The 13,805-nt window shown below is 40.1% G+C and overlaps 1 protein-coding gene across 1 annotated transcript in view; it reads right to left on the bottom strand.

Moving 5' to 3' along the window:
* Positions 1-11,077, bottom strand: part of CFAP221 (cilia and flagella associated protein 221) — a 23,936-nt gene extending 12,859 nt beyond the window's left edge. The window contains exons 1-11 of the mRNA XM_009887304.1: positions 10,939-11,077; positions 10,371-10,471; positions 9,266-9,352; positions 9,065-9,160; positions 8,480-8,580; positions 5,967-6,070; positions 3,344-3,503; positions 2,687-2,810; positions 2,489-2,600; positions 2,161-2,269; positions 1,488-1,575 (exon numbers count right to left, since the gene is read on the bottom strand). Of these exons, the coding sequence (XP_009885606.1) occupies positions 1,488-1,575; positions 2,161-2,269; positions 2,489-2,600; positions 2,687-2,810; positions 3,344-3,503; positions 5,967-6,070; positions 8,480-8,580; positions 9,065-9,160; positions 9,266-9,352; positions 10,371-10,471; positions 10,939-11,077 (1,221 nt within the window). The remainder of the gene's footprint in view (positions 1-1,487; positions 1,576-2,160; positions 2,270-2,488; positions 2,601-2,686; positions 2,811-3,343; positions 3,504-5,966; positions 6,071-8,479; positions 8,581-9,064; positions 9,161-9,265; positions 9,353-10,370; positions 10,472-10,938) is intronic.
* Positions 11,078-13,805: the final 2,728 nt, after the last annotated feature.

Genomic DNA, 13,805 nt, shown 5'->3' with positions numbered 1-13,805 from the left:
AACAGTTTCCTTTGCATAGCCAGAATCTGCCAGAGAGGAGCTATAGAGCCAACATCATAAGTTAGTACCCAAACACATCTTCCCAGATGACAGTGCTACAGGAATTTCCTGCAGCTTTCCATGTTCTGTGAACCATGTGTCATGGTTTCCAACGGTACCAGCTCTTTAAATTCTTCATGTGTCAAACAGTTTACTACTGATATCACTTCACTTCTTTGAGACCCTCTCAAAGTGTTCAGACATGCTGGATGAATACCAGTGCTTCTTTTCATTGTGCCTCTTCCATCTCAGTCCCACTTACCTATTGTTTCATTTCCAGGATACCATATTTCTTAAACAAAGACCTTGTGGTTATTTTGCAGAGTGAAATTCCCATTATTTTCATGGACTGAGGTTTTAGTTAGTACAATGGAAGATAGACCAGTTAAAGGCCTCCAGGACAGCCACTCCCAGTCTGTATAACATAGTGGCCACCTGAGCAAATGACGGAGAGACAGTAAATACCCTGTGAGGCCTAATGTCACCAAAGGTGAACAAACTGACAGCATGAGCAAAAATATGCCTATGTTAGGAACTTATGGGGGCAACTGTGAAACCAGCCAGAGATCTCCATGCCCCTATGGGCTACAGGTAAGTAAATAAATGTCTCTAAACAAAGTTAACATACATCTAATTCAGTGATACAACAATCTTACAATTTAGATCCTCTTTTTGCTAACTTCCTCCTTTGTTAGCATTAAATACAATGTTTTAATTAATCCACAGTGCCTAATTCAGTGTATAAATTAAGCCTTTACCATAGCTATAAATAATTTTACTCCCACAAACATCTCCTTGGAAGTCAGTGGGACGCCTGAAGCTACTTGAGTACCCAGGAGGCAGGATAAGAGGGACAAGCCCCACTGCCCCTGAGGGCTCTGCCACATGGGGACAAATATTTTCTGCAACCAAGTATTGCTGCTGTCACCTCCATGGAAGGTGACCTGCAGTCTGGGGTGACTGGAAGAAACCAAAAAGAGGGAGGCTGAAGGTGTAGAAGAACAACCTGATGAATTATCTCCCCATGGCTCTGCATAAGAGTACTGACTGGGTTTAACACTTTGACTGTGAGCCATTCAGCTCTTCAGAGAGGTACAATATAAACAGAAGGTTGGATACGGCCACGGTGCTGACAGGATTACGCTGCAATGTTGCACTGTGATGTGGCTGGGTGCAAATCTGCTAGGTTGGGCAAATACCTAATTACATTTCCATTAATAACTTATCATCCTCTCTGTCTACCTCCAAGATAAAAACACCTCAGAAACAGTGATACATAGGCATAATACAGATATAACTGCAGCAAGAAGTAGAGCTGCTACAAGCTTGCATTGATTTATGAAGAAAAACTGAAGATGTAGAGAGCTTGACACAATTCACTACTGCACTGCATAATCTGAAAGTGTAAGTTTGATTTTAAATTTATAGCAAAACCAGCAAAGACTAACCTTGTATTGCTCTTCTTCCCTCTGTCGGTTTTCAATAATCTCTTTTTTAAATTCCATGGAGATTGGATCTTTGCCTTTATGAACTTGCCTGCATTTACAGTGGAGGCATGAAAAATGCTTTAATTAATGCATAGTTTGCTTTACTTAAGGGCTAACAGACTTATTCTCCTCTTCCTAAGGTGTTTAGGGGTCCATAACATTCAGCATAAGAGCAGATCTGTGGATTGCAAATGAAACCACGGTGTCCTTACACACACGACTATATGTTCTGCTTTACACCTTTTGCAATTTGTGTACAATTCTGTTCACTCCATTATACATTTTAGCCTTGATTTATTGACAACCATAACAAAAGCTTCCTTTGCCCTTAAGGGCACAAGATGAGACACGTGAGAACAAGGGCAGGTGAACAAGGTTTTCAGCAGGTTTCTTTCTGAATGCAACCATAACACAATCAAAGGCCTCATTGGGTACTACTACGGATTACTACTGACACTGCTGTTAGGCAGGAGAGAAAAAAAATGAAAGTAAGGCAACAGAAACTTAGCTGTAAAACAAACCCACCAGGACATGAAATGGCAGCATTATGCACTAGTGGATATCGCATACATCATCCATACAGGCCTTAGTTAAGCAAACCACAGTGTTGTTACTGTGGTTAACTAACACTTACCACTTCAGATTATTTGCTTCCTCTTTCTGAATGTTTTGTTTGACCTTTAGTTGAAATATGGCTTCCTTAATCTCTCTTGTTTTTATCCCTTCACTGCCTTGGCAAAGGGCTGCAGGAATATCAGAAAGCCATATCACACCTCAAACTAGATTGAATTTTTAATTGCAAAATCCACCCATTATGATAACAACTCATTAATACATAAAGCTAAGGTGAGATTTCTTACAGAAACTACAATCACATCACCTCAGCAATTCTGAAGCCGAGTTTCTCATCAGAAACATACAAATAATGCTAAAACCAAGTTTATGCTGCTTAATTACATTACCTTCTTTCAAGTCCTTAATCTTCAATTTGCCTGGTTCCTGATTCAAAACAGTAGCTACAGCATATGGATTTGACAAGTCTGTGGGGAATCTGAGGTTCTGGTATTCAATTTCCTATGAGATATAAATTAATAGGAAGAAATATAAACAAGAAAGATTTTCAGCCCAGAAAAGTACTTGTGATTATTATCTCTTCACACCTTTACTGTTTGAATAGGCCTTGATTGTGGTTGGCTGAAGTGGTCTCTTCTCCATACCACAGATTTTCCTGCAGACACAGCTTTTTTCTCTGGACGACTTCGTTGTTTGTCAAAATGTTCTTTTCTAGGTGTTGGAAGGACAGATATTGCTCTTATAAGTACTCTGTAAATGGCATATTAGCCTAGTACATGCATTTACATCCCCTTTAGATATACAAGGAGACTGGAATTTTCTCTACCACATTGTAACTGGAACCAAACTTTCTAATCTTCAGAGTTCACAAAAAATTAAGTACAGCCCAAAAGACCTTATTGCTCAAAAAACTCTGTATCTTGCAAGGCCTCAGCAATACGAATAACATAGAGCAGGCATAACAGAAGCTGAGGATGCTCAACACTTCTTTAAGGATAAGTATTTTCATTTTCATAATTATTTTCATTTGGGTAGAGTTTCACTTCATACAGATTAGGGGCATTCTGAGCAAATGACATAAGAGAGCAGGTACATGCACTAACAGTTGAATTACATTACTGCATTTTAAGTCTCTGTAGATACAAATGCTTAAAATGGTTACAGCAAAATGGCATGAAATCCTATTACACAGGTATTTTTTAGCACAGAGCAAAAATACTCAAAGATCAGTCAGCCACACATACATTAAACCCAGATGTGGTGTTGATGTTCCTGTGAATACACATACATAGGGTTTTGAGTGAAACTGTGAAATCTGTAACTGCATTGTCATTTGTGCTGTTCCATACTCAAGTGGAGAATATTTCACAGTTACTTCCACTTTCCCATTGCCTGGAATGATTCCTGTGATGAGAGGAGAAAATCAGTAAGAGTCCATCTAACGTGAGCCCATGTAAGTATGCTGAAATTGATTCTGGACTACATATTTTTTAAACCATATTAACGTTTGAATGGATGGTACTAGGCCTGGAAAATATTTCAGGTCACAAAGTGTCTTTCAAGAACTATCCATTGCCAGATAATGGCAGATATTTTGCAATAGCAGAGAGATTTGACAGTAAGACTATAATATTTCCTACTGTTGTGAAAATGATTGCCTGTTTATCAGTAGAAATTCTTCACTTGCATCTGCCAGTCTTAAGTCTCTGGTACTTCCTGCTTTCATGAGCAAAGCATTACAAACATATTCCTTTGTGATCTTCCATCTGGATTTGATGCATTAATGCTTACAAATATTTAAAGGGAGGATGCCAGGGGGATGGGAGCAGTCTTTTTTCAGTGGTGCTCAGTGATAGGACGAGGGGTAATGGGCCCAAGCTTGAACATAGGAAGTTCCATCTTAACATGAGGAGGAACTTCTTTACTTTGAGGGTAGTGGAGCACTGGCACAGACTGCCCAGAGAGGTGGTGGAGTCTCCCACTCTGGAGACATTCAAAACCCGCCTGGACGCCGTCCTGTGCAACCTGTTGTAGGTGACCCTGCTCTGGCAGGGGGGTTGGACTAGACGATCTCCAGAGGTCCCTTCCAACCCTGACCATTCTGTGCTTCTGTGCTTCTGTGTGTCTCTACTTGATCTTATTTCCTTATTACCTATCCCATTATTTTCTCAACCACTTTAACCAGCCTTCATATCCCTAAACATTCAGTGCAATCCCAGGATACAGGCCTTGATGCTCCTCACCATTTCTGCAACAAGGAGTTTATTCAGCTCATCAGAAATAACAATATCACATCTCTGTAAAGTGACCATTGCCTTGTTTTCTGCATCATGTAGTTTTAAACACCAGTTAGTTTCATTGTTGGGGTTTTTTGTGTGTGTGTGTGGAATTTCAGTATTTCATCATTACTGATCTCGGAGCACAATGGCTTGAGTAGAAGCTGAAACTTTAGTGCTTTTCAGATGGCCCTCAGCACTTCAGAGTTTCTAGCTACCAGAGTTTCTAGCTACCAAAGTTTCTCACTTAACTTTTCTTGGGTTGATGTTTTTTCTGGGATATTTTTGTTCCCCTTTCTCCCAAGAACTAAGCCAACTTAGAAAGCATAAATTAGTTCCTGCCACTGTGTCTACGACCATGCAAAAACCCAAAAACTTCCTGATGAATTTTACTTCTCGCTAATTTTACTCAATTGTAATATTGTTCCTTTCCTCCCTTGATATAGCAAAACTTCTTTAACCATAAAGTAACAAAGAATATTATCCTGAAAGAATGACCCAAAACAAGGCAGAAGCATAGTTCATCTTTGTGAACCACACATCCGATAGAATCCAACTACTACCTCTGGAGAATGAAAATCCATCTAAGACAGGGCAAATTCATATCATTGGACATACAGGACCAACAGCAAATTTTATTGAAATGTATAAATAATCAAAGTTTAAATTCCACTGTCACAAATGGCACTAAGCACCATATTTATGAAGGTTTTTATTTATTTAGATCTTTATGTGTTTTCATGGAATTGACCAGACTGCCTAAGTGAATTACCCAGCCAGGTCTCATTCACTTACACATTTTTGTCACAACACCTGGCACTTACACGCCTCTGCCGGCACCTGGCAAACATAACAATGAAAGCAACTGACCTGCAAATAGTTATGCCTGCCTCAAGACAGAGCCCTCTCCAGCATTAGGCATGAAAATAGCTGAGCATACTGTAGCCAAAAGTCCCTGCCTCTGGTAAAGCCCACACACAGAGGCCTAGGCTGAATCTAATATCCACTGTCATCCCATGAAACACCTGCAGCAGTGTGCTTTGTGCTCATCACTGCAATGGCTCCTGAAGCAACAGACACAATTTTATCGAATTCCTCCAGACCACTAGGGAAAAACTGGTACAGGGATATGGTTACTAGAGCAGAGGTCACCTTTTATTTCCTCTGTGCCCCCAATTAAGTAACATGATGCATACCTATTCCACAAAGACAGATACCTGTTCCTTTAATGGGGCAGGAGCCAGACAGTCCTTGGGGAAAGGTGTGATAAAGACATAAATGACGGGCTTCCTCCCTCTCTCCTTTCCAAAGGCCACACCAGCAAAGACAGAAGACAAAGGCCAGATGGACCGTTTGGGACGTCCCATATTTTGCCAGAGGTCTGTAGCTGGGCATTGACAAAAGAAATCTACCAGCCACAGAGAGCTATTTGACAGGAGGCTGCATATGACTAATATTTATCAGCCTACATTTACCTGGAAACACTCTGAGGCAAAGGCTTTTTCTGTATAGCACTGAATACACTGTCACAAGTAACTACATCAAATGAATACAGATCTAACATTTAGAATTTTAAGTAAGTTCAATCTACCAAACATTGGCTGGACAGTGAAGGCTCTGTGAGGCTGAATAAAATCAATGTGGAATTCAAAATCTATTGGACAGCTGCACTGCAACGGGATAACATACTCCTTACTGAAAAGAGAGAAAGGAAGAATGAAATTAATGAAAGTACAGTTGATCATCAATTACAAGCTGGAAAATTATATTATACACAACATGCACTGAATTTATCCATGTTCAGAGGGACAGGTTACTTATTTATGTGAAAACAGTCATTCATCACTGTTCCAAAATAGCAAAATACTTCAGCTCTTTCACTTGGTGAGGAAGTCAGAACTAAATCTTGATTTGAATGCTGGATATTTTACATCTTGACTTACTTTCTCCTACCCATACAGAATCTGATTACAGAAAAAATTATAAAGTTTACTTTTTAAAAGTTATTTATGCGTATCCTCAAATTCTTACAAACTGCAATATCTAGTATGTACAAACAATCCAAACTGGATCAACCATAAGTATAGAACCAGAAATCAGCCTTCTCCCACAGCCCTCCTTGTGGAAGACTATGAGAAAAGACTGTGCAGACTTCAAAAGTGTTGAAAACTCCAACACATCAGAATGACTGGACTTTAACCACCGTAGAAATAATGATTCCATGGCCTGATTTTCATAAAAGCCCTTTATGTCTCACACTAATTGTGTGAGGGGTATTAGCATGCATCTTTTAGAGCTGTCTTGCTTTTGCAGGCATCTATTTTTACGTATCAAATTGAAACACAAAAGCATTGGTGTAACACCATCCATCATCCTACAAATCAAGACCAATTTACCCAGGCTTATTTCTGGTTTTTGTAAACTGTCTGACTGAAATCCTATCCTGCCGATTAGCAAAGAATGCATGTTATACACAGTGTTCCTTTGGAAAGCACATTTTGAAATCCCTAAGGAAATAAACAATAATAGCAAAGTCCTTTTTTCTCTGCCTTTATATGACCTGTTCATGAAGAAGATGTAACAGCAGACTGGGGAGGCAATTTGTTTTAAGGTGTAGTGCAGCTTGTACAGTAACCAAAGTGCCTTAAATACAAGACAGTTATGCCACCTGTTGCCTGATGGGCTTTCAGTACTTAAGCAGAAAGCTGGGTGGTAGAATATAGGTCTTATTCTACACTTATGGAAGTAAAATGCAGTTTTTCCACTGACCTCAGTGGGCTATGGATTAAGCCCATATTCCCTTGGGTTCTGTACAGTATCAAGTATCTCAGAGAGCTTTCATTTTTAGGAAAGTTTTTAATAACCTAACGATGAAGAATATTGGTAAAAAATAAGGTTTGAAACCATCAGTTTTCTCTTCAGGAGCTCTTCCAAATTCCCTCAGGGGCATCTCTGAGCACCCCTGTCATGTTGAAAAATTTTCCCATTATTTAAAATTGTATCTTGTACTCTCTCTAATCTCTTTTCTGTATTGTGAGAGTATGAAAACTCTGTAAACTTCAGCACTTGTTATAAAAATGGAGCAAATACACAGAATCACATCATGCCTAGAGGCACCCAGAAAGTCAGGAGTTATGTTCAGTCCTGTGAGAAAGCTGTAACATCACTTCTGATGGATTCTCTACAGTTTAACAGATTAAGGGAGATTAGAAAAACACATAAAAAGACAGAAATGTTCATTCTATAATGCTGGATTCATTTTTAATTTTTCCATTTTCCTTGTATGTGCCTTGCCTATTCATATTTCTGTGCTTCAGTAACATTCATGAGTTACTTCCAACTCACAGGTTAAGACAAAACCTAACTGCTAAGACCTTCAGTTCCTAAAATTCACTCAAATCTTTACACTAACACAAATCACCATAATTACAACTAGTATAGTCAATATACTACAGAACTAGACCCTAATTAACACGATCTCCCTTCTCCTTTTCCCCTTCCCGGTTCCTATTAGCAATTGTTATCAATTACGTCATAAGAACAGTCAGTGTCACATCTATGCAACAGAGTAAGATAAAGTCTATGCCATTTAGAGCTCCACATCAGAAACCCACTTTAAATATTTTTAAAAAGAAGAAGCAAATATAATGACTTATCAATCTCTGGGCTGAGGTTAGCTATTTACTATCACACCTGCCATTACTAGCTCATGCCTTCATTTTCAGAACGCTTCATCTTGAAAGGAAGATCCATTCACTTAGGACTTATTAACACTGAAAGACATAGCACTTAGGAACGTACAGATTATGAACAACAGCCATGTCACTTCACCATATGATGACTAACATGAGCCAGCATCGATTTAGACTAACTGAAACCCCAGTTCCATCTATGTATATGTTTAGTTTGCACAGCATTTACTTTCAAGTGAATGTGCACTGTGTGCTTGCAACAGTTCATATATGGAATTATTTTGCAGGCCAGATGGTAGCTGACTTCCTTAAAGCTTCCAAGATGTTAAGTTGTACAAATAGGGGAAAATAAATTTTTTCAGCTTTTGTGCATGTCTCACAAAATGTGGACCAATGTCTGTCCTTAACTCACCTCTTACCAACTGATACATCAGACAGATTTATAAATGATGGAAATTCTACAACATTCACAGTAGGGTAAGCATGCACAGGAACAACTAATGTATCTTCCCCCTGAAAAAAAAAAAGGGGGTGTGTGTGTAAATATTTATTTCTTACAATGAATAAATGTTATGGAAAGAAAAAGTTTCTGTAGTAGTTGGCCAGTAAGTGGGCATAAAACATCTTCAAGAGCATCACTGTGTTGCACCTCAGGATACTGATATTCCACCTGCTTTCAGTATCCATCTGTCTTTCCATACTTTTAGCAACTATCTAGAACACCTCCAAGATTCCTCAGCTAAGACATTACATCAGTGTGGCACAAAGACTGCTCTACTGGCAAGTAATAACAGAATAAGGAAGATATTCTACACACAGCTCCGGTATGTTTACAGGGAGAAAAATTTTAAATGCTTAAAATTAAATACTCCAATCCAGACTTACTGGGAATAAAGCCATGTGGCCCTAGATTAACCGTACCTTTACATTATCATCATGTAGTAATAGTTGTTTCATTCCGTTACAACCGTAAATATATTTTAAATTAAATCCTCACCTGACAGTGAATTCGGATGCAGTCATAGTAATATCGCCACTCATCAGGACAAAAATCAACAGTAACTGCATATGACAAGCCAGGGACAAGCCGGTGCTAGAAAACGACCCAAAATAAGATCAAAGGCATGTAAAAGCTGCTTATATGACACAAAACTAGTGTGGCATGCAAAGACCAGTGTGAAGGCTTTCTGACACTTACTGTTTTGTTGTATTTGATCTGAAAATACTTTGTCTGGGGTGGTATTATGTGAAGGTTTATTACATCACCAGAAATATTTATCAGCTTCTGTAGAACAAAAGAAAACCAAAACCGCAAAACACTTTACAATGTAAGAGGTCAGCTGAGAATGCTAACTCTACTTTTTGTTAGACCGTCCATAGCAAAGAAGCTGTATTAAACAAGGAAGTAGCAATTTTTACTTTAGCAGAAACAATTCTGAATATGCTCTGAATTTAAAAGAAAATTAAGTACACCTTGCATCCTGCATTTTTATTCTTTGCAACCAAGTCACAATTTCTTACCTAGGAATAACAGTTAGTCTTGCTAAAGAAGACGCTACTGTTGAATCAAATTCTGGTCCTGTTTTCCTTATGTGCAAAAGGAACAAAAAATGAAACAACCTATTGACTTTGCTTTTACAGAGGTCTGAAACAACAGAAATGATGTAATATTCCATGGTTTTGTTTTGGATCACAAAGCAACAAACCTTTGGATGGTGACAGTTCAGCCTGTAAAGCCTCCTGAATCTTGTTTACTCTCATTACATCTGGAGAACCTAGTTCCCCATAATCACCCAACCTCTGCCTCAAAACATTTACCACATGAATAAAGAAGGCAGACAAAGGGAAAGCAGAGAGAAGAAAAGGAAATACCCAAACTATTCACGAGGAAAGGTAATCAAACCTATGCACCTAGTTTCTTTCCTTAGATTAAATTGCTCTTGGCAGAAGGCCAGAGGTGCTTTCAAACTTTTCCCACCAGTGAACAGGTTTGCAGACAGTGAGAGTCCAAGTACATTTTGAAAACAGTCTGAAAAAGCATGAATCCTTCATTCATGACGTGCAAGTCACGTATCACTAACACTGCTTGCAGACATGGGAAACAGAAAGGTAAAACAGAGATTGTAAAGGACAGTGATGCACACAGCATGATACTTGTCTGTTTTGTTACCGCAGGGCAACTGATTTTAAGTGCTGCTTTTTAGAGCACTCCATAGAGCAAAAGGCCTCATGACCACAAGCTGTACACTCAGCTTCTGTTATACTTTTACAGGCCCCAAGAGGATCCCCGCTCTGACACTTACCAGTGTCTGTTGGTGATGTTTTCCAACTTCATACCCTCCATAGTGCAGCACAGCAGGCTCAGCCTGTATAACCTTGCTCCTCTGAAGTTCGGAATAAATCTCTACATAGATAGATAATAAAACAGGGAGAAAAAGGGACCTGGTGAAACACACATGAAGATTATTACTTACATTAATTAAGTATATTTATGTAGCACCCAAAGTAGTATAGTGAAAAAAATGAGACAGAGGTGATTTCTCCTGTTAAGCAAGCATGACTCTTTAAATGGAAAGTTAAGGCAGCAGCTACTACCCCAGCAGAGCCATGATCCTGTCACCAGTGTATCTCTTAGCATCATGGCTTCAATGAGCCACACCAAAACTTTAGGGTCAGCCAGGATCAGTATAGCCACTATGTCTTTCCTGACTACCTCTTCTCTGATTTGGGCTCACAGAAGATGCAATAAGCGACAGGATGGGCGTTTTGCCTGTCAGTTGTGGGGAAAAAAAAGGAAAAAAAAAAAAAAAAAGCAAGATGTCTCCTAGGATTGCTCCAAGATTGGGGAACAGTCAGAAAGCAGAAACTTACTTGATTCCAGCAGGTGATTGGGGACAGCATGTCTTTTTTTAGGTTCCTCCACTAGGCTGCCCAGAAGGACACTGGGTATTTTCTTGAAGGATTTCTTTGCGATTGTGATTTCTGTGGAAGCCGATTGAACCATGTCCATGTTAGGGCAGAAATGGATTCCGAACGGTACTAAAATTCCTCAGCACCTGGGGGAGAATCACAACAACACAACGATCAAAACGTCTTCCCTTGCACGGGCAACATCTGTTGCCTAAAACTGCCAAAAAACATTCAGGAGGGAGAGTTAGGTTTTTTCCTACTGAAGTACAGAGTGATTCCAGGAAACCTTGCTCCCACTGCAAGCCCTAGCATTCTGGGCATGTTCATCTGTTCTAGGGCTTATTGGGTACATTTGGCTTTCAGGACTGTGTAAAACATCTCTGTCTTCCTTCACATCCCCCAGCACAGAGAAGGAGAGAAGGTTCTTCTGATAACTCCACTGTCCAAACCGATTTCTGCAGAGATGTTCTTCCAATCTCTCCTGAGTGTTTGGGTTGTTAACTTCCAGATTCATTTTTAATTTTTAAATATTAATATGAGGGATAAGAAAACTGGCATTTGAATCTTTTGTTTGGATAGCATCATCTGGATTATTTGTTTAGTGAAGATATCTGTAAACCCAAAAGGCCGCGGGTATCCTGTGTTAAGTAAGCACAGTTATCAGAACATAAACTTCTCTAATGACAAGTGCAAATATTACACAATAAGGACACCAGACACAGTCCATCCACAACAAATTATCTTCATAAATATAGCACGTAGCCCTTGGCTTTCCTATGAACCAGAGAACTGCACGGAGAAAAAGACAAGATACTTTTGGAAAAAGCACTGAGTTCAAAAGACGTGCTGGGTTTTTCAACCCTCAAGAAGGGGGTTGAAAAGCCTTCATTTTGTATTTGTTCTTCACAAACAGGAAGGTGGGTGTGCAGCTCAATGTGGTGCCACATTAACATCAATGCACAGTTGAACTCGCTCAAGCAAGACAATATAGACTGCTCCTGCCAGGCTCCTGTCAGGCACCTTCCTGCTCCTGGAGCAGTGGCACAAAGGCTGATGAGCTGCTTGGACAACAGGTTGATTGTATGATCCACACTATGGCAGCATTTTAAGATTCAGCAGTTCCAAACTTGAATTGTTAGTACCAAGAGCGGTATTGTGTTTGTTTTGTTGTTTTAACACTCTCATACTGGCTTGAATGACCTTAAAGGGCCTCAACCTAAAATTAACACTGATCACTAAAAGTTTGAGGGAAGAAAGGCAGAGGGGAGCATCAAAGTGATGCCCAACATACCTGGATCAGCACTTTTGAGGACTGAAGAGGTCCACCTCCCCCATTGCATTTTATGGTCTCATCTCTGGTATTTGTCTGGTTTTCTAGTCTGCTTTAGATCTTTCAGGCAGAAGTTGAGAGGTGCTTCAAGCTCATAAAGTGCTGTTCTGATTTATGGCCTTGTGCATTATTAAATAATAAATAAGCAAGAAGCTTAAAATAATGTGCTACCAGAACCCTGGCCTCAATAATATTTTCCGCTCTATGCCTCCAAGTACAAATTTTCCACTTGCAACAGAAAATCTGTATGAGAAACTGTATTATTGTGCACAACAGTAAATTTCTTCTGAGGTAGTGAGACCAACCAAACTCGGACAAAAACATCCTAAAAAAATTCTAAACATAAGGCTTACATTCTTTCCACTTGCGTTGTTCAACTTTAATTTATACAACTGCCATCCTCCTGCTGTTGGTCAGTGTTCCCCACCAGGAATACAAGTTTTGAAAAGCTGATATTAGCAAAGGATTCTCCATGTAATCTTATCAGTAACTTACAATGATGCGACCATCATCACTCACCAACTTTAATACCACACTGCAGTATTCCTCAAAGGGCTAATACAGGACAAATGTTTACATGTCAAGGTCCTGGAATCTCTGACTGATATTCTTAAGTTTTCCAGGATACCTGTGTATATCCTTAACGTGACTTTTTTGTTGTTGTTGTTTGTGCAAAGCCACCAACAGAAGAACTCTGGGGCTGTGAAATCCCAGTTCTCTTGCAGGCAATGGCAGGAAAAAAAAGAAAAAAAAAAAAGAGTTGGGGTTATTCAGCCTGGAGAAGAGAAGGCTCCCGGGAGACCTTATAGCAGCTTTCCAGGATCTGAAGGGGGCCTACAAGAAAGATGGGGAGGGACTTTTCACAAGGGCACGTAGTGATAGGATGAAGGGTAATGGCTTCAAACTGAGAGAGGGTAGATTTAGATTAGGTATTTGGAAGAAATTCTTTACTCTGACGGTGGTGAGGCACTGGAACAGGTTGCCCAGAGAAGCTGTGGATGCCCCCTCCTGTGGACGTGTTCAAGGCCAGGCTGGATGGGGCTTTGAGCAGCCTGGGCTGGTGGGAGGTGTCCCTGCCCATGGCAGGGGGGGGGGGACTAGGTGATTTTTAAGGTTCCTTCCAACCTAAACTATTATATGATTCTGTGAAACTCACCGCAAATCCCCTCAGACCAGAGTATCACCCTTCTTCTGTCAGCACTTGGACTTTCTGATCCCTTTGTGTCTCAGAGCTCCAAGCACACCTCACCGCCAGAAAAGGATGCAGTTTAATTCCATTACATACTGCCTGAGACTTGCAAAAGCATCGACGTGCTTCAGGAGCAATGGAAAAAGCGCTTCTAAGGTCCACCCTATATAATTAAGCTAGCAGAGTTTCTTAGCGGGCAGAAGGGCTTATAGCTTAACACATACCCTTGCCGGTGCGGCATCCTCCTCAACCCCCAGCCCGCTCGCAGGGCAGCCGGACGTGCCGTCCCAACCCCTTTGGGCCTCTGCG

The sequence above is a fragment of the Charadrius vociferus genome, unplaced genomic scaffold (assembly GCF_000708025.1).
Source record: "Charadrius vociferus isolate BGI_N301 unplaced genomic scaffold, ASM70802v2 scaffold385, whole genome shotgun sequence".
Lineage (NCBI taxonomy): Eukaryota > Metazoa > Chordata > Aves > Charadriiformes > Charadriidae > Charadrius > Charadrius vociferus.
Note: the sequence above shows the minus strand (reverse complement) of the source record. Positions and strands in the feature narration are given on the sequence as shown.